The 23,091-nt window shown below is 43.9% G+C and overlaps 1 protein-coding gene across 3 annotated transcripts in view; it reads right to left on the bottom strand.

Annotated features, from left to right (window-relative positions):
* Positions 1-16,940: 16,940 nt before the first annotated feature.
* SLC17A5 (solute carrier family 17 member 5) overlaps positions 16,941-23,091 on the bottom strand; it is a 51,707-nt gene continuing 45,556 nt past the window's right edge. For 2 of the 3 annotated variants that reach the window (XM_039467810.2, XM_039467812.2), the window contains exon 11: positions 18,112-18,445. In XM_039467810.2, coding sequence (XP_039323744.1) covers positions 18,308-18,445 — 138 coding nt within the window. In that variant the 3' untranslated portion in view covers positions 18,112-18,307. Of the gene's footprint in view, positions 17,251-18,111; positions 18,446-23,091 lie in introns of those variants that run through there. The other variant, XM_039467811.2, reaches the window with a different exon arrangement.

Below are 23,091 nucleotides of genomic sequence, written 5' to 3'. Positions count from 1 at the left end.
TGGAGGGGGACAGATTCCTGAACAAAGTTATGTTTTTTTGTTTTGTTTTTTTTTTTAAGGAGGAAGAAGTATTTTCTTTTTGAAATAATCCATGCATTATATTTCTTTACAGATATTTAACAGAGAGGATGGATGAAGGGCAAACAATGAGAGGCTATACATTCACTGAGAACTATTTATGTGCAAAAGTGCTGTGCTCAGTGTTGTGGGGAAAAGAAATTGCTGACCATGTAGGAGAGATAAGATATGTAGGCTTGTGAGTGGTGAAGATAAAGGCTGTAGAATTTCAGACTTCAGAGATATTCTGTCTTGTGTGACAATGGAATGCTAGCTGGATCTGGGCCTTGAAGGTAGATGGGGTTTCAATAAAAGAAGTCAGGTGGAGAGCGATGGCTTGGGAGGCATTCTAGATGGAGAGAGACGCACAGAGAAAATGCTGAGGCAGGAAAGCATAAACTAAATTTTAGTTTAGCCGAAGCTGAATCCTAAAGAGAGAGAAGACTGGGTCACACTGCTAAAGGCTTTTCAGCACCAAGGTGAATCTTAGTAGCAGCATTATTATGGGATGCCTGAAGGGAACATTTATTAGAGGCATAGGCAGCAGTAAAACACATCTTTAGGTACTTTAGCAAAGGAGCTTAATTAATCCAGGTTGCACCTCTCCTATTGCTCTTAGGAAACATTCACCGGTCAGATCAGCATAATTTAATGCTTGGGAGCATGGTTCTAATCCCACCTGTGCAATTTTATTAGTTTTGAGATTTTGGGCGATTAAACACTCTTTGCCTCAGTTTCCTTATCTGTAAAAATGGGAATGATGGCTGAGCAAGGTGCTTACACCTGTAATCCCAGCAATTTGGGAGGCTGGTGGAGGGGGTGAATCACTTGAGGTCAGGAGTTCAAGACCAGCCTGGCCAACAGAGTGAAACCCTGTCTCTACTAAAAATACAAAAATTAGCCAAGCATGCTGGTGAGTGCCTGCAATCCCAGCTACTCAGGAGGCTGAGGCAAGCGATTGCTTGAACCTGGGAGGTAGAGGTTGCAGTGGGCCAAGATCGTGCCACTGTACTCCAGTCTAGGTGACAGAGCAAGAATCCGTCTCAAAAAAAACCAAACAAACAAAAAAAGGGAATAATAATAGTAGTACCTACTTCATAGAATTGAGAATTAACTGAGTTAATATACGTAAGGCTAAGAATACACAATGTCTGCACATATAGTACGTACTATATAAGAGTTTGTTTAGGGCCGGGCGCGGTGGCTCACGCCTATAATCCCAGTACTTTGGGAGGCTGAGGCAGGTGGATCACGAGGTCAAGAGATCAAGACCATCCTGGTCGACATGATGAAACCCCGTCTCTACTAAAAATACAAAAAAAAAATTAGCTGGGCATGGTGGCGCGGGCCTGTAATCCCAGCTACTCAGGAGGCTGAGGCAGGAGAATTGCCTGAACCCAGGAGGCGGAGGTTGCGTGAGCCGAGATCGTGCCATTGCACTCCAGCCCGGGTAACGAGCGAAACTCCGTCTCCAAAAAAAAAAAAAAAAAAAAAAAGAGTTTGTTTAAAAAAATTTGGTTTGCTATTGCTAGCTACACATAAGCAACTAGGAAGCCACAGTCAGAAAAAAAAAAATATTTTTTCCCCCAAATCTGTATCCTTTTTTTTTCTTTTCCTTTTTTTTTTTTTTTTTAAAAGATGGGGTTTCACCATGATGGTTAGGCTGGTCTTGAACTCCTGACCTCAGGTGATCCACCCACCTCGGCCTCCCAAAGCACTAGGATTACAGGCGTGAGCCACCTCGCCTGACCTCCCAAATCTGTATCTATGTAAGTAATAACTCTATGCGTATAAAGATAATGCACAGAGAGAATCCTGTGGGAAGAAATGCCACCGTTAGGTCAGTCTGGCTAGTTCTACATCCCCTGCAGCACTTGGTAACCCTGCTTTGCTGATCTCAACTGAAATTGTTGCATGCGTTTACAAATAAATCTCCAAGTATTTAACAAAAGCGGAGCAAAATGCACTAATTAGGTCTAAGCATTTTTAACAAAACAGGATATTTTTCAAAATTCAGTGCTGAATTGGGCTTTTTTTCTTTTTTTTTTTTTTCTCTGAGACTGAGTCTTGCTCTGTCACCCAGGCTGGAATGGTGTGCAGTCTTGGCTCACTGAAATCTCCGCCTCCTGGGTTCAAGCAATTTTCCTGCCTCAGGCTGCCAACTAGCTGGGATTACAGGTGCCTGCCACCATACCCAGCTAATTTTTGTATTTTTAGTAGAGATGGGGTTTTGCCATGTTGGCCAGGCTGGTCTCAAACTCCTGACCTTGTGATCCGCCCGCCTTCAACTCCCAAAGTGTTGGGATTACAGGCATGAGCCATCACGCTGGCTTTTTTTTTTTTTCCTTTTTAACTTGCCCCTCTGCTTCTCTTCGTCTCTCCTTTCCTTTCGCTAGGAGATTATGAGAAGTAAAGAATGTTTTCTGGCTGGGTGTGGTGGCTCATGCCTATAATCCCAGCACTTTGGGAGGCCAAGAGGGGCATATCACCTGAGGTCAGGAGTTCAAGACCAGCCTGACCAACATGGAGAAACCACGTTTCTACTAAAAATACAAAAAATTAGTTGGGCTTGGTGGTGCATGCCTGTAATCATAGCTACTTGGGAGGCTAGGGCAGGAGAATTGTTTGAACCTAGGAGGCAGAGGTTGCAGTGAGCCGAGGCTCCACCATTGCACTCCAGCCTGTGCAACAAGAGTAAAATTCAGTCTCAAAAAAAGAATGTTTTCTGAATGTAGATAAATTGCTTAAGTCTTTTAAGGTGACTGTATATACTAATATCCTATAGGGACAGGTTTTCTGTTGTGGCCTGGGTGTAATTATTCACATGGTCATGTCATCTACAGGAAAAGCAGGTGGCAAAAATGCACTTGTGTGTATTTGTGAATCAGGCATGTGTATTAGTGTATTTGTGTATCCCCAGGGACTGGAAGGAAGATTTAGAGGACAACTTGTAAATCTGGATGACATCCTGGGCTGTGGGGCTGGCAGAAGGCTGTCCTGGACAGGGCACAGTGTGGCCAGGACAACAGGGAGGAGAGGCACTGGACAGAGGGGATTTGTCAGAGGTGATGCCTTCCTTCCCTAGCAGGGCATGTGCTCCAGATCTCGTGCCACTTGGCATGCAGAGCCTGGGTGCAACCTGCAGAACCTTGGTGGGCTGTGCCCCAGCCTGGGCGTGGGTGTGGACCTGGTCTCCCTGGGGACACTGGTGGGGCCTCTGGGAGATATTTAGGGCTGCACCCTGGATGGACCTCTTCTATTCAATGCACTGGCAAACACACAAACAACAAAAAACCAGGGTATTCAATATGTTCTATTGATTTTTAAATGTTGGCTGCAGCTGCTACATTCCTCGAGAGTAACTGAGTCCCACACAAAAAGCCTTAGGCTCAAAAGATTCTGTATTAGATGATTGCATTGTTTCTGAAATAATCTTCTAACCACCAGGCCTCTGGCCAATTTCTTTTCCGAGTTCCTGTTCCTGCCAGAAAGGGCCAATTCATATCCCGTGAGGTCCAAACTGGCCTCTCGCAAGTACAGCAAACCCTTTCACCCTTGGCCTGGAAGCCGAGGCTTGAGATGTGGGGCCCTTGGGCTATCCCCCCCCCTCACCACCACCGTTTTCTGGTGAGTTAAAAAAATGTGTGCAGGGTCCTATCCAACCCCACCCCCATTCCCACCCTGGGCGAGTTGATCTGTGGTCTCCTGGTATTTGTTATTTGCTGCCCAAGTGACCCTGGCCTCTGGGAATGAGGCCCTGGACCTTTACTTTTAGGTCCCAGAGCTCCTGTGGGGCTTACAAAATTATCATAATTATATTTCAATCTCAAGAGCTAGTTCTGCATTTTAGGCTAGAAAGCAAGAAATGAGGGACAGGAAAGTCACTTTTTGCCTAGTGTCCTTGCTGCCCCAGCAACCAGCAGCCTCTGGCGCTGCGGGTATAGACTCGGGTTCTGAGGCCCCACTGTGACTTTCCATTGTTCGAGAGGCCCTTGCCCGCTGCGCCGCCTGGGCTGAGTCATTCTAAATTCCTTTCTTTGTGTTTTCTCTCTGTGATCTCGCAGAAATGGTTGCTCTACTAGTCATCTTTCGTTTAAACCAAAAAGGAAAAAAAATCTGGTCTTTGATAGTTCTTATTCACGAATCAGCTAAAATATGAGTCAAACTCAGTTTCCTGAGAGCTATAAATATTGACTGTACCCCACCCTACTGGGAAATACCCACAGTCCATGTTTCGCCAGTGAGTGGCTCAAATCTGGAGGATTTCTTTAGTGTCCGGGGTAAAACAATCCCTGCTGTGAGTGGTTTTTAGGACAGTGAAACTGTAATATATTCCAAGCTTCTGAAGACAGAGGGTATGTGTGTGTGTGTGTGTGTGTGTGCGTGTGTGCACGCGTGCTTTAACAAACGGTTCTTTAAAACGTATTTTTTAAAATACAAAGTCCTAATGGTGAAAGCTGTGGACGTTGACACTGGGATAAGAGAGTGGAGGAAGTAGTGAACTGAATAGCATCCTGCAGGAGTGTCAGTGTTTTGTTTTCTGGTGTTTTTTTGGCAAGAGGAAATATGGGTCATTTGGCATGGCCAGTAGGCTGACATGAATATCAACAAGGGCCACTTTGTCGGCCACAGAAGCCACCTCACTATCCAGTCTGAGGAGTAAAGTTTGAGGGTGTTGTGGGGAGGAGCACTCCAGCCTGAAGCCCAAGGGCCAGAGACCCTGCATTTGGGGTTCCAAAGTTGGAATGGTTCTAGGGCCGAACTTGAGTTTTTGTATTTGTTTTTTACAGCGTGTTCTTTTTCTGATTGTTACTGTTATTTTTAACTATCCAAAGCAATCTACAGAGTTAATGCAATTGCTATCAAAATATCAAAGACAGTCTTCACAGAAATAGAAAAAAAAACCCTAAAATTAATATGGAACCATAAAGACCCTAACTAGCCAAAGCTATCCTAAGCAAAATGAACAAAGCTGGAAGTATTACACTACCCAACTCAAAATATACTACAAAATGATAGTAACTGAAACAGCGTGGTATTGGTATTAAAAACAGACACAGATCAGTGGAACAGAATAGAGAACCCAGAAATAAATCCACGTATTTACAGCCAAGATTTTTTAAAATAAAGGCACCAAGGACATACACCGGGGAAAGGACATCTCCTTTAATAGATGATGCTGGGAAAACTGGATACCCATATGCAGAAGAATGAAACCGGCCCTCTCACTGACTCTGGACACATTGCCTATGAGTTAGCCCCACTCCTCATGGAGCAGAGAGAGAGATAAATAAAGAAAAGCAACTAGACCCCTATTTCTTATCATATACTAAAATCAACTAGTCTGGGTGTGGTGGCTTATTCCTGTAATCTCAGCACTTTGAGAGACTGAGGTGGATGGATCACTTGAGGCCAGGAGTTTGAGACTAGCCTGGCTAACATGGCAAAACCCCATCTCTACTAAAAATACAAATATTAACCAGGCATGGTGGCACATGCTTGCAGTCCCAGCTACTTGGGAGGCTGAGGCATGAGAATTGCTTGAACCTGGGAGGTGGATGTTGCAAAGAGCCAAGACCACACCACTGCACTCCAGCCTGGGCAATAGACTGAGACCCTGTCTCAAAAAAAACAAAAAAAAAAACAAAAAACACTGTATGTGAATGTTCTAGCAGCATTATTCACAACTGCCAAAAAATAGAAACATCAATGAATGAACAAATTTTAAAAAAAAATCCATTCACTGAAATATTATTTGGTAATAAAAAAGGAATGAAGTATAGATACATGCTACAAGAGGATGAACCTAGAAAACATGCTAAGAGAAATAAACCACTCACAACAGATCACATATTTTATAAGAAGTGTCCAGGATAGTCATATCTTTTTTTTTTTTTTTGAGACAGAGACTCGCTTTGTCGCCCAGGCTGGAGTGCAATGGTGAGATCTCAGCTCACCACAACCTCCGTCTCCCAGGTTGAAGAGATTCTCCTGCCTCAGCCTCCCAAGTAGCTGGGATCACAGGCACATCCCAGCTCATTTTCGTATTTTCAGTAGAGATGGGGTTTCACCGTGTTGGTCAGGCTGGTCTCAAACTGTTGACCTCATGATCCACTTGCCTCGGCCTCCCAAAATGCTGGGATTACAGGTGTGAGCCACTGCACCCAGCCGATAATAGTCATATCTACAGAGACAGAAATTAGGTTAGTGGTTGACCGAGGTTGGGGGAAAGAGAAGGAATGAAGAGTGACTGTGAATGGATATGCGATTTCTTTTCAGGGTGATGAAATGTTCTGGAATTAGACATTTAATAGTTGCACAACCCTGAATACACTAAAAAAAAAAATCACTAAATTGTACCCTTTTAAAAAAAAGAGATGGGGTTTTGCTATGTTGTCTAGGCTCAGGTGATCCTCCTTCCTCAGCATCCCGAGTAGCTGGGACCTACAGGTGCACTCCATCGTGCCCAGTTGAATTGTACACTTTTATTTTATTTTACTTTTTTTTTCTGAGACAGAGTCTCAATCTCTCACCCAGGCTGGAGTGCTGTGGTGCGATCTCAGCTCACTGCAACCTCTGCTCTTGGGTTCAAGCGATTCTTTTGCCTTAGCCTCCCAAGTGGCTGGAACTACAGGTGTGCACCACCATGCCCAGCTAATTTTTGTGTTTTTAGTAGAGATAGGGTTTCACCATACTGGCCAGACTGGTCTCAAACTCCTGACCTTGTTATCTGCCTGCCTCAGCCTCCCAAAGTACTAGGATTACAAGTGTGAGCCACTGTGCCTGGCAATTTATTTAATTAATTTTTTTTTTTTTTTTTTTTTTTTTTGAGACGGAGTTTCGCTCTTGTTACCCAGGCTGGAGTGCAATGGCACGATCTCGGCTCACCGCAACCTCCGCCTCCTGGGTTCAGGCAATTCTCCTGCCTCAGCCTCCTGAGTAGCTGGGATCACAGGCACGCACCACCATGCCCAGCTAATTTTTTTTTTGTATTTTTAGTAGAGACGGGGTTTCACCGTGTTGACCAGGATGGTCTCGATCTCTTGACCTTGTGATCCACCTGCCTCGGCCTCCCAAAGTGCTGGGATTACAGGCTTGAGCCACCGCGCCCGGCCTAATTTTTTTTTTTTTTTTAACATAGTTTTGCTCTTGTTGCCCAGGCTGGAGTGCAATGGTGTGATCTTGGCTCACTGTAACCTCTGCCTCCTGGTTTCAAGCCATTCTGCCTCAGCCCCGGAGTAGCTGGGATTACAGGCATGTGCCACCATGCCCAGCTAAATTTGTATTTTTAGTAGAGACAGGGTTTCTGCATGTTGGTCAGGCTGGTCTCAAATTCCAGACCTCAGGTAATCCGCCTGTCTCGGCCTCCCAAAGTGCTGGGATTACAGGCATGAGCCACTGTGCCCAGCCTATTTTATTTTAATTTTTAGAGACAGGCTCTTGCTATGTTGTCCAGGCTGGTCTTGAATTTCTGGCCTGAAGTGATCCTCCTGCCTCAGCCTCCCAAAGTGCCGGAATTACAGGTGTGAGCCACCATACTCAGCCTGTACAATTTTTTCTTCTTTTTTTGAGATGGAGTTTCACTCTTGTTGCCCAGGCTGAAGTGCAATGGTGTGATCTCAGCTCACTGCAACCTCTGCCTCCAGGGTTCAAGTGATTGTACTAACAGCCTCCCGAGTAGCTGGGACTACAGGCGCCTGCCACCACGCCTGGCTAATTTTTGTATTTTTAATAGAGACAGATTTTCCCCATATTGGCAAGGCTGGTCTCAAACTCCTGAGCTCAAGTGATCTGCCTGCCTCAACCTCCCAAAATGCTGGGATTACAGGCACAAGCCACCGCGCCCTGCCCAATTTTTTTTTTTTAAGATGGAATCTCATTCTGTCACCCATGCTGGAGTGTAATGTCATGATCTCGGCTCACTGCAACCTCTGCCTCCCGGGTTCAAGCAATTCTCCTGCCTCAGCCTCCCGAGTAGCTAGGATTTTTTTTAGCCACCATGCCTGGCAAACTTTTTGTATTTTAGTAGAGACAGGGTTTCTCCATGTTGGTCAGGCTGGTCTCGAACTCCTGACCTCAGATGATTCGCCCACCTCAGCCTCCCAGAGTGCTGGGATTAAAGGTGTGAACCACTGCACCTGGCCTCCAAACATGATTTTTAATGGAGATAGTGTAGAATAGGAGTAAAGAGATTTTTGCTCTAACATCAGAGAAACTTGGTTTGAAACTTGTCTTTGCTACTAGCTCTGTGACTGTTTTAGTTTACTCCTTTATAAAATGGTGGTGCTGGTATCCATATGGTAGGACTGTAATGAGAATTAAATATTTTATGTAGACTCTCCTACGGGTCCTAGCACTAGTTCTCTACTTTGGGAAATTTATCTATCTATCAATCTATCTATCTGTCCATCTCTCTGTCTGTTTATTTATTTGAGATGGAGTGTCTTTTTTTTTTTTTTTTTTTTAAATACGGGGTTTCACCATGTTGGTCAGGCTGGTCTTGAACTCCCAACCTCAGGTGATCTGCCCGCCTTGGCCTCCAAAGTGCTTGGATTACAGGCGTGAGCCACCTCGCCCGGCCTTGAGATGGAGTTTCACAATCGTTGCCCAGGCTGGAGGGCAATGTCTCGATCTTGGCTGACTGCAACCTCCACCTCCTGGGTTAAAGCGATTCTCCTGCCTCAGCCTCCCAAGTAGCTGGGATTACAGGCGAGCACCACCATGCCTGGCCAATTTTTGTACTTTTAGTAGAGACTGGTTTTGCCATGTTGATCAGGCTGGTCTCGAACTCCTGACCTCAGGCCATTGGCCTCCCAAAGTGCTGGGATTACAGGTGTGAGCCACCTGTTCCGCCATAACTTTTATTTATAGTAGTGTAATACTGGATAATACTACATTCAGTTTTGAACACATCTCTTCACTATTTCCTCATCTACTTTAGTTTGTATTCACTTGACAGTCTCAGGTAGTCCCGGTTGAATCCACTTCACCCTTGTTCCTCTTCTTTCCCAGTGTCCTCAGACTCACAGTGGAAGAACTGGGGGAAGCTTTAGGCACCCCAAGCCTGCCTAAACTTCTGGCCAGTCTAAACCTAGAGAGATACTCACTGCCATTCATTCTCCTGATGAGCTTTCACAGGTTTCATTTTACTGTGTGGGTCAAAAAGCAAAGGGCAGGCTGGGCGTAGTGGCTCATGCCTATAATCCCAACACTTCGGGAGGCTGAGGCAGGTGGATCACCCGAGGTCAGGAGTTCTAGACCAGCCTGGCCAACCTGGTGAAACCCTATCTGTGCTAAAAATACAGAATTAGCCAGGTGTGGTGGTGTGTGCCTGTAATCCCAGCTACTTAAGAAGCTGAGGCAGGAGAATCGTTTGCACCTGGGAGGCGGAAGTTGCAGTGAGTCGAGTTTGCGCCGTTGCACTGCAGCCTGGGCAACAAAAGTGAAACTCTATTTCAAAAAAAAAAAAAAAAGCAAAAGGCAGAGAAGAGGTCCTGTGTCCAAGGCAGCCACCCAGGAAGAGCAGAGGTAATGTATGTGAGTGCTGCACAAATGTTATATTACGCTTTTCTGTAGCTGGTGGTGGTCAAAAGCAGAATCTTCAGTGGTGGGTCAGGCTGTGTGTGTGTTGGGAGGAAATCCTGTCTGGTCTAATGGTAGTGGGTTATTAGAACTTATTAATATTAGTGGGAGTCCCTTTGAACCTATTCTGGTTTGGGGGTTACCCCATACAGAAAATTTTTAAAATTAAAAAAACCCAAAAAACAAAAAATTAGTGTCACTAAATTCTTCCCTGCTAAATTTGCTTGGGCAATATATATTTATTTTATATATTTATATTATCTATTATATACATATATTATACTGCCCTTAGGAATGTTCCAGGATACACCTCCTATCGCTGATAGTAGAGCAACTCAAAGCGCTACAGGCATCTGAAATTCTGAATTATCTTTTTTTTTTTTTTTTTTAAAGACAGGGTCTCATTCTGTTGCCTAGGCTGGAATGCAATGGCATGGTCTTGGCTTACTGCAACCTCCTCCTCCTGTGCTCAAGCGATTCTGTTGCCTCAGCCTCCTGAGTAGCTGGGATTACAGGCTCTGGCCACCATGCCTGGCTAATTTTTGTATTTTTAGTAGAGACGGGATTTCACCATGTTGACCAGGCTGATTTCAAACTTCTGACCTTAAATGATTCTCTCACCTCGGCCTCCTAAAGTGCTGGGATTATAGGCATAAGCCACCATGCCCACCCTGAAACAGATCTTAAGCATTAAAAAGACCAGACTCTTTAGCCTATCCAGATCACTTTTAGTCTCAATAAAACTTCTGGAGAAAGTTCAAGTTTCAGACTGTGGAGTGAAGGCTATAAAAAGTGCTTAACACAAGGGGCTATTTGTGGTACTCTAAAGCGTGACTGGGACCATGACACACACTTGATCTGAGAGGTGACAACACTGTTGGACATGTTAGCATATTTCAGTTGTTTCTGACAGAGCGTGCTTAAGAAAAAGATTTAATACAATGTATATGTATATTCCTACCCCTCTACCAAAGTCTGGACGATTATGGCCTGAAAATGTGTGTCGGGGGGAGCGGGTAGTTTCAATACTCAGTTGTGCAACAATGGCCTCTCACTCGAGAGCACAGGACTGGCAGTGAAGTAAAACTTCTAAGTTTCCGCCTCCCCCAATAACAAGATAAAGTGAAAGTAAACAGGCGCTTGGAAAATTACTAGTGTTCTTCCTGCTCCAGGCACGTTAAGAAAACCGGGCAGAGAATTCCTTACCTTTCATTCCTTACCTTTTCGGTATTGCTTATGCTCACAGCTTTTCACTGCAGAGCTCCTAGAAAGAATTTTCTATATTACCCTTTTAGAGTGGAAACTTTTATAGTTGGCTTTTCTGCTTATGGTTGCTCTAAAAGGCAGAGGCATCTGAAAAGGCTTTGTGATCCATCTTAATTTACATGTCTGTGAGAAAGATACTTTATTCTTTAACTGAAATTAGACATTTACCCCATGTCTCTTCTTCTGAGGCAGTAACATGCTTTTACTGAGAGGAAGCAGGCCATTTCCTGCAGTGCTCTTCCTGCCTTCAAAATTTAAATATTACATCAGTCTTTTTCTGTTTGGGGGAATCAATCTCTCCCTCTCTCTCTATGTCTCTCTCTCTTTGAGACAGAATCTAGCTCTGTCACCCAGAGTGGAGGGCAGTGGTGTGATCTTGGCTCACTGCAGCCTCGACCTTCTGGCTCAAGCTATCCTCCCACCTCAGCCTCCTGAGTAGCTGGGACCACAGGCGTGCACCATCACGACTAGCTTTGTGTTTGTATTTTTTTTTGTTTTTGTAATAGCTTTGGTACCAATATTTGGGAAAATTTTATTTTGAACATCCAGATGGGAGATTAGATAATCTACTCTGCAACAGAGTTTAAACTCAGATACCTCTATTTCTGATTTTCTGATAATGAAACAAAGGCTGAAGTAAGAAAGACATTGCCGTGGCTAATGAAAACTGCTGTCTTCAGTGTCTGTCTCAAGTTCTTTTGTAAAGCAGACTCTCCAGGTCAGTTGGCATGCTTCTTTCCCACTGGATTTGATTCTTGGGTGGATAATAATGCTTTTACATGAGAGGTTTTGAAAGCTGGAGCTTATAAAGAAAAAGTTTTGATAAATGAAAATGTGAAAATGTGAGCTCCAGGAGAAAAGGGACTTGGCTTATTATTATTATTATTATTTTCACTTCTGTGTCCTTGTGCATAAAGGAATGCCTGGTATATAGTGGATGCTTAGTAAATACTTGTTGAATAACTCTTAGGAAAACTGGAAGAAGTATTTTGCATATACAAAACTAAGCTACTCTCAAATATTTTCAGAACTATTTGCTAGTAATTACCACTTATAACTTATTTGGAGGTTAGCATATTTGTTCATTAAAAGCTTGCACTGCTGTTGACTTTAAGGGGCTCGGTGGATAGCCTGAGCTCAGGGGTTTGAGACGAGCCTGAGCAACAAGGTGAAACCCCATCTCTACCAAAAATGTAAAAAATTAGCCAGGTGTGGTGGTGTGTGCCTGTAGTCCCAGTTACTTGGGAGGCTGAGGCAGGAGAATTGCTTGAACCTGGGAGGCAGAGGTTTCAGTTAGCTGAGATCGCGCCACTGCACCACTGCACTCCGGCCTGGGTGACACAGCAAGACTCCGTCTCCAAAAAAAAAGAGAAAGGGATCAAGGAGTCAAGGAGCCAGCAGGAGCTTCAGGGAGGGAAAGGGCTGTGTCAGATGCATCTCTGTGTCCTTGTTGCCTAGCAATTGGTAGATACTCAGTATTTGCTGAATGAAGAAATTCTCTCTTCCATATAACTGAGCCTAAATCCTTGAGTTTAAAGGAAAACCCCAAAATAAATACTATGGCATTTTAATAGGTCAAAGGAAGACACCACATCTAGATCAGGGAGGGTGGAGGAAATCAGGGGTCATGAAGGAGGTGGCAAGGCTGAGGTGAGATCTTCCAGACCCAAGGAAGGAAATTAATAAAGGTATGGAGAGGAAAGGGAAAATGGAGAGCAGCCATGGGGAGTGAAGCAGCCAGATGGCTGCAACAAGGCATGGTGGCGATGAGGGTAGGGTAGGCTGGACCTGGGGATGGGGAGGGCGCAGCTGCTGAGTGGGAGAGTTTACCGGTCAGGCCCAGGAAGCCATGGGCCTCACCATGGGGGAGCACCTTGATCGGAGAGATTAGTTGTGTTGGGACGATGAACTCAACACCGAGGGGAAGCTGGGACAGAAGAGGACAAGACTAAAGGCAGTGATAGCACTTCTCTTTTCTATTCTAGGTGGAAACAAAAGCCACTAGGCTCTTAGGAGATGACAGAGGGTTTTTATTTTATTTTTTTGAGAAGGGGTCTCACTTTGTCACCCAGACTGGAGTGCAGTGGCATCTCAGCTCACTGCAGCCTTGACCTCCTGGGCTCACTCAAGTCAGTCTCCTGTGTATTGGGACTGCAGACATGCACCACCATGTCCAGCTAATTTTTTGTAGTTTTTTTAAAAAAATTTTTTGTAGTTTTTGTGGAGACCAGGTTTCACTATGTTACCTAAGCTGGTCTCAAACTCCTGGGCTCTACCCACCTTGGTCTTCCAAAGTGTTGGGATTACAGGTGTGAGGCACTGTGCCTGGCCTGGTAGAAGGATTAAGAAAAAAAAAAATTCCAGACCGGACATGGAAGCTCACACCTGTAATCCCAGCACTTTAAAGGCGGAGGTGGAAGGATCACTTGAACCCAGGAGGCTAGACTGGACAACATAGTGAAGCCCCATCTCCACAAAAGACAAAAATTAGCTGGGCATGGTAGTATAGCTGGTACCACTGCACTTTTAGTAGATGGGGTTTCACTATATTGGCCAGGCTGGTCTTGAACTCCTGACCTCAGTGATCTGCCCACCTCAGCTTCTCAAAGTGCTAGGATTACTGCACCCAGCCAAATATATTGTTGCTCAATATACTGGAGGCTGAAGTGGGAAGATCTCTTGGGCCTGCAAAGTAGAGGCTGCAGTAAGCACTGCCCTCCAGCCTGGGTGACAGAGTGAGAGTCTGTTTCAAAACAAACAAAAACTTCCAGAAACCTAAAAAAAACTGGAATGGGAAAGGCAGGTGGTTGTTTAAGACACAGAGTCAGGGGTTTGGTGGGAGGCTAGAAAGGAGGAACAAAAATGACTCTGGGCCAAGCCTAAGTGATTGGGAAAATGTACTTTTAACAGAAATAAGAAGGCAACAGGAACAGCCAGTTTTATTTAGAATGGGGCTGCACGAGTGAGGTTGGATTTAAATAGTCTCAGGTGCAAGAAGGATAGCCAGCTGAGGGCGTCTAGCCGGCAGGTGAAAACTGAGTAGTGATTACACAACAGCTTGGGCAATAGGTCTTTTGTTTTTCAAACAATATATTTGGCTGGGCATGGTAATCCTAGCACCTTGGGAGGCCGAGGTGGCCGGATCACCTGAGGTTGAGAGTTTGAGGCCAGCCTGGCCAACATGGGGAAACCCTGTCTCTACTAAAAATACAAAAATTAGCCTGGTGTGGTGGCACACGCCTGTAGTCCCAGCTACTTGGGAGGCTGAGGCAGGAGAATCTCTTGAACCTGGGAGGCAGAGGTTGCAGTGAGCTGAGATCATGCCACTGCACTCCAGCCTGGGCAACAGAACAAGACTCCATCTGAAAATAAAATAAAATAAAATAAAACAATATATTTATTTGAATAGGTTGTACTGCCACATTTGGTAAAGTGAAAATTAATTCTCCTTCCTATCCCTAGTTGCCGATTTTCTCTCTCCAGAGGTAACTACTGTTTGTGGAAAAATCCACTCAAACTGTTTTTTGCTAGTTTCTCATTCAACAACAATAAACACAGAAGATTTCTGTGATTAAATGGTTGTGGGTTTTTCCCCACACAGCAACTAAGCAATCAGTTCTTTAACAGACACCAGCTGGGTGTCTCCCAATTCAGTGGTGACACTGTCTACCGGGAGGTAGCATCAGACCCCACAGGTTGAAGGCCCAGTCCCCAAGATTGCCCACCACTGCAGACATCAGTTCCAAGTCTAGGCTTCTGGAACTTCTGACCTACTGGCTTCAAGTTGAGGTTTTCACAATTGCCTTTTTTAGTTCGATCAATTTGCTAGAGTGGTTCAAAGAACTCAGGAAAACACTTAACATTTATCAGTTTATTATAAAGGATATTATAGGCTGGGTACAGTGACTCATGCCTGTAATCCCATACTTTGGGAGGCCGAGGCGTGTGGATCATCTGTGGTCACGAGTTCGAGACCAGCCTGGCCAATGTGGCGAAACCTCGTCTCTAATAAAAATACAAAAATTAGCCAGGTGTCGTGGTGTGTGCCTGTAATCCCAGACACTCTGGAGGCTGAGGTAGGAGAATCCCTTGAACCTGGGAGGCGGAGGTTGCAATGAGCTGAGATCATGCCACTGCACTCCAGCCTGGGCAACAGAGCAAGACTCTGTCTCAAAAGAAAAAGAAAAAAAAAAAAAAAGAAAGATATTACCAAGGACACGGATGAAGAGATGCATATGGCAATGTCTGGGGGAAGGGATGAGGAGCTTCCATGCCCTCTCTGGGCATGCCACCCTCCAGGAACCTCCATGTGTTTCGCTCTCAGGAGGTTCCCCAACCCTGTCTTATTAGACCTTACATGGAAAATTCATTTGGATAGTCATGATTATAACAACCATATAGAAATGTGATTGAACAGAAGGTATGATCTAATACTAATAGACTCACAGGGAAACCCTGCAAGGCCTATCCAGATTCTTCTTGGCAGCATTTCTTCCTCCAGGATATGAAGAGGACCTCTTCTCAAATGCGGGCATGGGGTCTTGTAACCTGCAATCCAACAAGGTAGACCACAGAATGTTTTTTTTTTTTTTTTTTTTTGAGAATGAGTCTCACTCTGTTACCCAGCCTGGAGTGCAGTGGCATGATCTCAGCTCACTGCAATCTCTGCCTGCTGGGTTTAAGTTATTCTCCTGCCTCAGCCTCCTGAGTAGCTGGCACTACAGGTACTGCTACCATGCCCAACTAATTTTTTGTATATATTTTTTTTTATTAGAGACAGGGTTTCGCCTTATTAGCTGCGATGGTCTTGATCTCCTGACCTCGTGATCTGCCCACCTTGGCCTCCCAAAGTGCTGGGATTACAGGCATGAGCCACTGTGCTTGACCAGAATTTTTTTTTTTTTTTTTTTTTTTGAGACGGAGTCTTGCATTGTTGCATGGGCTGTAGTACAGTGGTGCGATCTCAGCTCACTGTAACCTCTGCCTCCCAGGTTCAAGCTGTTCTCCTGCCTTAGCCTCCAGAGTAGCTGGGATCACAGGTGCCCACCACCATGTTCAGTGAATTTTTTTCATTTTCAGTAGAGACAGGGTTTCACTATGTTGGCCAAGCTGGTCTCAAACTCCTAACCTTGTGATCCGCCTGCCTTGGCCTCCCAAAATGCTGGGATTACAGGCATGAGCCGCCATGCCTGGCCCAGAATTTCTTTATGACCAGTTCCAAGACAGAAAGGTGGGGGGAGATTCCTGCTTTGGGAGAAAAAGCAGCACGTGAAAGAAGGGCAGGAGAGGATCAGAGAGATTCTGTTTGCTGAGGCTGCTTCTGAGGCCTAAAGAGGCCCAACATTGTAACAGGAGCTACAGGAGTTAAGAACCAGGAACCAAGTACCATGAATGAAAATCTCACTCTCTCTCTCTCTCTCTCTCTCTCTCTCTCTCTATCTATCTATCTATCTATCATCTATCAATCATCACACTATCTTTACCACTTTGAGTGTTATCTTATAGATATTCTGTACACTTATGATTTAATTTCCCCAGGAGACTTTTGTGTTTTTATTTAAGGACTAGAGAAGACGTGTGTATCTCTGTGACAGAAGGAAAAGAACGAGGGGAGAGTCTGAAGAAGTAAACGAAAGAGGAACTACTAACTGGGCATGATGGCACATGCCTGTGTAGTGCCAGCTACTTGGGAGGCTGAGGCGGGAGGATCGCTTGAGCCCAGCTTAGGCAGCAAAGCAAGACTCTATCTCAATTATTTACAAAAAGAAGAATTACTGAAGCAAGTCCTTAGAGGAGGTGGGAGAGAGAGAATCAGGGTAGTGTGGGCATATGCTGTAGCAAGAAGGATGGACCCTATTTATCCTTCTTGAATGAATCCTTCTTGGCAGGTTGATGGCAACAGAAATTCCTGATGCTGTGTCCCTTAGGAGGCCCAAGTTCCTCAGCTTTGTGGTGGCTTGAACAGGATGCAGAAAAAATGTCAAATGGTCACTGTGGACACTAGGAAATATCACAGAACTGTCAGACCCAAAAAATAATTCAAAAAGGTTTATTTTGATGATTCATAAAAGAAACATTGCCATAGCAATTTAAAGCTATTTACAAATTTAAAAATAAATTTACATAAATTATTCAAGTCACATTAAACAGTTTTAATTAAAACATTACAGGTAGTGTTGAACACAAAACATAAACTAAGTTTTAAATCACACAGGTGCTCTGAAAGCATGTTCAACATCCACAACCGCTGGAGGATGGTCCACTGGAAAAATATGATTTCAGGAACCAGAAGTAAAGATGATGACCCTAGTCTCAGGTGATGTGGTCTTTTACTTTAAACTGCAACTGCAAATTTAGATGAAGACAGACTGAACAAACAGTGAGAGTTAATTAAAAAAAAAAAATTCTCGTGTAGCTTAAAAACCACAGAACAGGCTGGGCACAGTGACTCATGCCTATGGTCCCAACACTTTGTGAGGCCGAGGCAGGAGGATGGCTTGAAATGGGAGTTCAAAACCAGCCTGGCAGCAAAGTGAGACCCTGTCTCTACAAAATACAAACCAACAAAACACAGCACTTAGACATTTACATTGTGGTCCACGTGAGAGTAGATTTAAACCAGGATGATCTTATATGTGATTGACTGCACATCCGATTTTTCTTTTGCAGGCTGCATGCAGCTGATATTCCTCTGTGTGGGGAAGGGAAAGTTTGAGGAGGCATCAAGACCACAGCAGTGGATCTCACTGCTCCTGCCTTCTCAGGGCTTTATCTATACATTAATAGCTCCTTGGAGGAAGGGCACCAGCCGAAGAGTGAACACGGGCTCTGGGCTTGGATGCTGCCTCTGATAAATGCTGGGCACTCTGGCACTGAAGCCAAGGAGGGAGTGCTTGGCAGCTGCCGGGGCACACTCCCCTCAGTATGGTTGCCAGGCCAAATTATACGGTAGCTGGCAGCTCCACAGAGATGTAAAAGTTTGAGATCTAAGTGTCAGAGCCGACAATTTTTATGAGGAAAGTGGACAAAAACAGGTGTTTATCAATACCTGAGAATTATCATCTAGTGTAATTAAGCAAAGGTTAGGAGGTCTGTTTCAGCTCATTCCCTTAAGTATGGCCCTAAAATATCAATAGAACTCTCCTACTTCATGTTGCCCAACTTGCGGGCAGGTATGTGAACCTAAAGTAGAAGTTCTAGCATATATATTATTCATAAGTAAACATAGTTCATTTTATTAGTCTGGCAGCTAGTGACATTTCATGATTATAGGTCTTAAAAATCGAATACAAGTACAATTAAAAAAACATAGAATGCTTACACAATAAAATACTGAAGGCACTTTCAAGTTACCTGATAAATAAAAATACATCAATAGAGGCAGGATTTTTTATTGGTTCCTTCAGTGTCTGTGTCCATGGTGATCATTGAGAGCCCAGCTTTGTACTTCACCTTTGCCAAATAGTGTAAAGAAAATGGCACCAAAAATGTTAATAACAGCAGCAATACAGAACACGGTTTGCCATTCTCCAACAGTGTTCTGTAAGAAAAGAAAAGAAATGCAAGCGAAGTGAAATTTTGTTTGTAATTCACTAAAAAGGTAGTGTCACAAGACCGTTAAAGCAGCAACGTTATTAATAAAAGCCTCATCCTTGAAACAACCCAGATGTCCACCAGTGGTAGGAGTGTGGTATATTTGCTCAATGAAATATGATACAGCAATGAGAATAGGCTACAACATTATAAATACAGCTTGCAAACAAAATATGAAGAAAAGGAACCAGACAAAAAGAGTACATACTGAATGATTCCATGAATATAAAGCACAAAGTCAGACCATATTCATCTATGGGGTTAAAAGTCGGGAGAGTGGTTTCTCTTGGTGAGGGTGAAGAAAAAATAGCAGCAAGAGGTACCTGGGGGCTTACTGAGGGAGGTAAGATTCTGTTTCTTGACTGGGTGCTGGTTATACAGATGTATTTAAAAAAAATTTTTTTTTGAGCTGGAGTCTTGCCCTGTCACCCAGACTGGAGTGCAGTGGCACAATCTCGGCTAAGCAATTCCCTGCCTCAGCCTTCTGAGTAGCTGCGATTACAGGCACATGTCACCATGCCCAGCTAATTTTTGTATTTTTAGTAGAGACTGGGTCTCAGCATCTTGGCCAGGCTGGTCTTGAACTCCTGACCTTATGATTCACCTGCCTTGCCCTCCCAAAGTGCTGGGATTATAGGCGTGAGCCACTGCGCCGGGCTACACAGATGTATTAACTTTGTGGAAATTCATCTAGCTGTACACTTTAGATTTTTACATTTATTTATTTTTGAGACAGTCTCACTCTGTCACCCAGGCTGGAATACAGTGTGCAATCTTGGCTCACTGTAGCCTCCACTTCCTGGGCTGAGGCAGTCCTCCCAACACAGCCTCCCAAGGAGCTAGGCTTAGAGGTGCATGCTACCATGCCCAGTTAATATATATATATGTATGATAAATATATGTATGTGTGTGTATGTGTATGTATGTATGTATATATATATATATATATTTTAGTAGAGATGGGGTTTCACCATGTTGCCCAGGCTCGTCTTGAACTTCTGGGCTCAAGCGATCTGCTCGCCTCAGCCTCCCACAGTGATGGTATTACAAATTTGAGCCACCACACCTGGCCTGGATTTGTACATTTAAAAAAAAGTTATACTTCAATAAAAAGTTTACTGAGGATAGACAGATATACTTCAATAAAAAGTGTACTGGCATGTCCAGGCATCCTGCCTGAATAACACTAACACTAAGAAAGTGTTTGCCTGTGCATGGTCTCCCAAGTTCTTAGGAGAAAGGTGTCAGGTGGATCAAGTAAATATGGTTAAGATGAACTCAAGTGCAGCGTTGAGGATCTGGGACATCATAGCAAGTGTAAAAGATTTTGAGTGGCACACAAAGCAGGACATATATGGAATCTGTCATAAGACAACTGTTCAGTATATATCCCTGTGGCATAAAAATATCAGTTATCTAAATTTCTGATTTCAACCTAACCAGAGTGACTACATTTGCATCATTAAAAAAAAACAACAGAAAACAAAAAACAAGTAGGCCAGGCATGATGGCTCACGTCTGTAATCCCAGCACTTTGGGATGCTGAGGTAGGTGGATATCTTGAGCTCAGGAGTTTGAGACCAGCCTGGGGAAGGTGGTGAAACCCCATCTGTACAAAAAATAAAAAAATTAGCCAGACATGGTGGCACACACCTGTAGTCCCAGCTACTTAGGAGGCTGAGGTGAGAGGATCACCTGAGTCTGGGGCGGTTGAGGCTGCAGTGAGCCATGAGTGTACCACTGCACTCTAGCCTGGGCAACAGAGTGAGACCGGGTCTCAAAAAAACAAAACCCCCAAACAAACAAGCAGTAGAACTAGCAGTGAGGAAGTGAAAGAGCAGGCACTGGGAAGCCAGTATGAGATCATTTATTTGGGAAGAAAGGAGAAACATGAAGAAAGGAACACCCTGTGGTTGTTACACTCATCTGAGATGAATGCATTTTCATGGAAACAAAAAACAAAAAACTTAAGATATTCATCTTAAATTTTGGTGAGGAATCAGTCAATAATTACATCTTATACCAGAAAGAAATGTTTGAAACATCTTCTTAGGATTACCAAGACAAAGCTGCCCTGTGTGGTCTCTGGGATAAAAGAATACTTCAGTGTTATCTGAAGGCAAAGAGTGAACTTAAAATCAATCATTGTACTAGAAGTCTCACATAGCTCCTGGTTTGTTTTTTTAACAAAAATTCCACCAGTTTTTAGAGAATACTGTTTTGTTTATAACAATGTTGAACCTCAGACACACTTTGAATTTTAATTATTGCATTATTTATTTATACGCTGACTCATTCCACAAAGTTTTTGAGGCAGTGCCTATTTCATAAAGTAAGAAAGTACAGGCTGGGCATGGTTGCTAACACCTGTAATTCCAGCACTTTAGGAGGCTGAGGCCAGCGGATCATTTGAGGTCAGGAGTTTGAGACCAGCCTGGCCAATATGGTGAAACCCCGTTTCTACTAAAAATACAAAAATTAGCCGGGTATGGTGGCACAGTAATTTTTATATTTTTAGGTATGTGGGAGGCTAAGCCAGGAGAATCATTTGAACCCAGGAGGCGAAGGTTACAGTGAGCCGAGATCGTGCCACTGCATTCCAGCCTGCACAACAGAGTGAGACTCCATCTCAAAACAAAAACAAAAATTAGCCTGGTGTGGTGGTGGGTGCCTATCGTCCCAGCTGCTCGAGAGGCTGAGGCAGGAGAATTGCTTGAACTTGGGAAGTGGAGCTGAGACTGCACCACTGTACTCTAGCCTGGGCAACAGAGTGTATCTCCTTCTCGAAAATTAATAAATAATATAAAGTAAGTTTTATTTATTTTTTTAAGACAGGGTCTCCCGCTGTCACCCAGGCTAGAGTGCAGAGATGTGATCATAGCTCACTGCAGCTTCAAACCCCTGGGCTTATGCATCCTCCTGCCTCAGCCTCCTAAGTAGCTGGGACTACAGGTTCGAACCACACCCAGCTAAAACAGTGATATCCTTTTGATAGCATTAAACAAATGCTATAACATATCCCAAATCGAGCTCAGTTCCTCCTTATAAACATACAAGACTTTGCTTCAGGAATCCATATTTCCCTAGCAGAAGTGCTGGCATGATTAGTAAGTGAGATCAACCCATGGTAGTATGCTGATTTAGGTTCTGGTGTTGCCACCCTGCTCCATAAGGACAAGGTTAAACATTTTGGATGCGTCTATATTGAGAAACAAGTTTAGAAAAAACATTTCTACAACATTTCTTTTTATTAAGTGAGAGAAAATAGTAACATGGAGATACTACGTCATTTAAGGAATTAGAAATGGTGGATGTGGAGAAGAAACAGGAACACTATCTGTGGGAACACATATATGTATGAAATCAGTATATTTGGTAAAGTCTGTAAGTATGTCCTGAAATTTTAAGGATTATACATAGTGTTAATTTGATCACAGAGACAAAACAGAAAATTACCTCTTTTAGAGGCTTGAGTTAGCCTCTTAAAGAATATCTTATATACATACCATTTTTTGAATGGTAGAAAATAAAAGTTGAAAGGGGCCTTTGAGGTCATTTATTTTTATTTATTTATTTATTTATTTATTTGAGACAGAGCTTCACTCTTGTCGCCCAGGCTGGAGTACAATGGCATGATCTTGGCTCACTGAAACCTCCACCTCTTACGTTCAAGCGATTCTCTTGCCTCAGCCTTCCAAGTAGCTGGGATTATAGGTTCAAGTCACCATGCCCAGCTAATTTTTTGTATTTTTAGTAGAGACCCAATGGAGTTTCACTATGTTGGCCAGGCTGGTCTTCAACTCCTGACCTCAGGTGATCTGCCCACCTCAGCTCCCAAAGTGCTGAGGTTACAGGCGTAAGCCACTGTGCCTGGCCATTTATTTTTATTTCTTACATAGCGAAGGCAACCTTTTAAATATGCTGTGCATGGAAGGCTGAGGCAGGAGAATTGCATGAACCCAGGAGGTGGAGGCTGTAGTGAGATGGTGCCCCTGCACTCCAGCCTGGGCGGTACAGCAAGACTTAATGCCAAAAAACAAAAACGAAAACAAAATGCTCTGCTTACAGATCTGGCCTGTGTTGCCTTTCAGTTTCAGGGCTACCAACCCTGGGCCCACCCTCCCCATAAGGGCTTGGTGCTCTTGCACAGGCTGGTGTGTCCAGCCTACCACACCACCTGGCCACTCTTGTGGGCTCCTTCCCCAGGAACAGAGAGGCTATTCCCTCCTCTCTTAATTACAGCACTCCCTGCACACATTTTTCCCGCAGCACGTGTCACGCTGTACTTTAACGATTTGATTACAGAAAATTTCCAAATGGTAAGTTTCTTAAGTGTAGAAGCAGCTTGCTGTTTTGTTTTTGAATCCTCAGTATCTAGCATGTTATTTATTTATTTTTTGAGCCGGAGTTTCGCTCTTGTTGCCCAGGTTGGAGTGCTATGGCGTGATCTCGGCTCACTGCAACCTCCACCTCCCAAGTTCAAGCGATTCTCCTGCCTCAGCCTCCTGAGTAGCTGGGATTATAGGCACGCACCACCACGCCTGGCTAATTTTTTATATTTTTAGTAGAAATGGGGTTTCACCATGTTAGCCA

The sequence above is a fragment of the Saimiri boliviensis genome, chromosome 4, assembly GCF_048565385.1.
Source record: "Saimiri boliviensis isolate mSaiBol1 chromosome 4, mSaiBol1.pri, whole genome shotgun sequence".
Taxonomy (NCBI): domain Eukaryota; kingdom Metazoa; phylum Chordata; class Mammalia; order Primates; family Cebidae; genus Saimiri; species Saimiri boliviensis.
The sequence above is the reverse complement of the archived record's forward strand: the minus strand, read 5'-3'. Positions and strand labels throughout refer to the sequence as shown.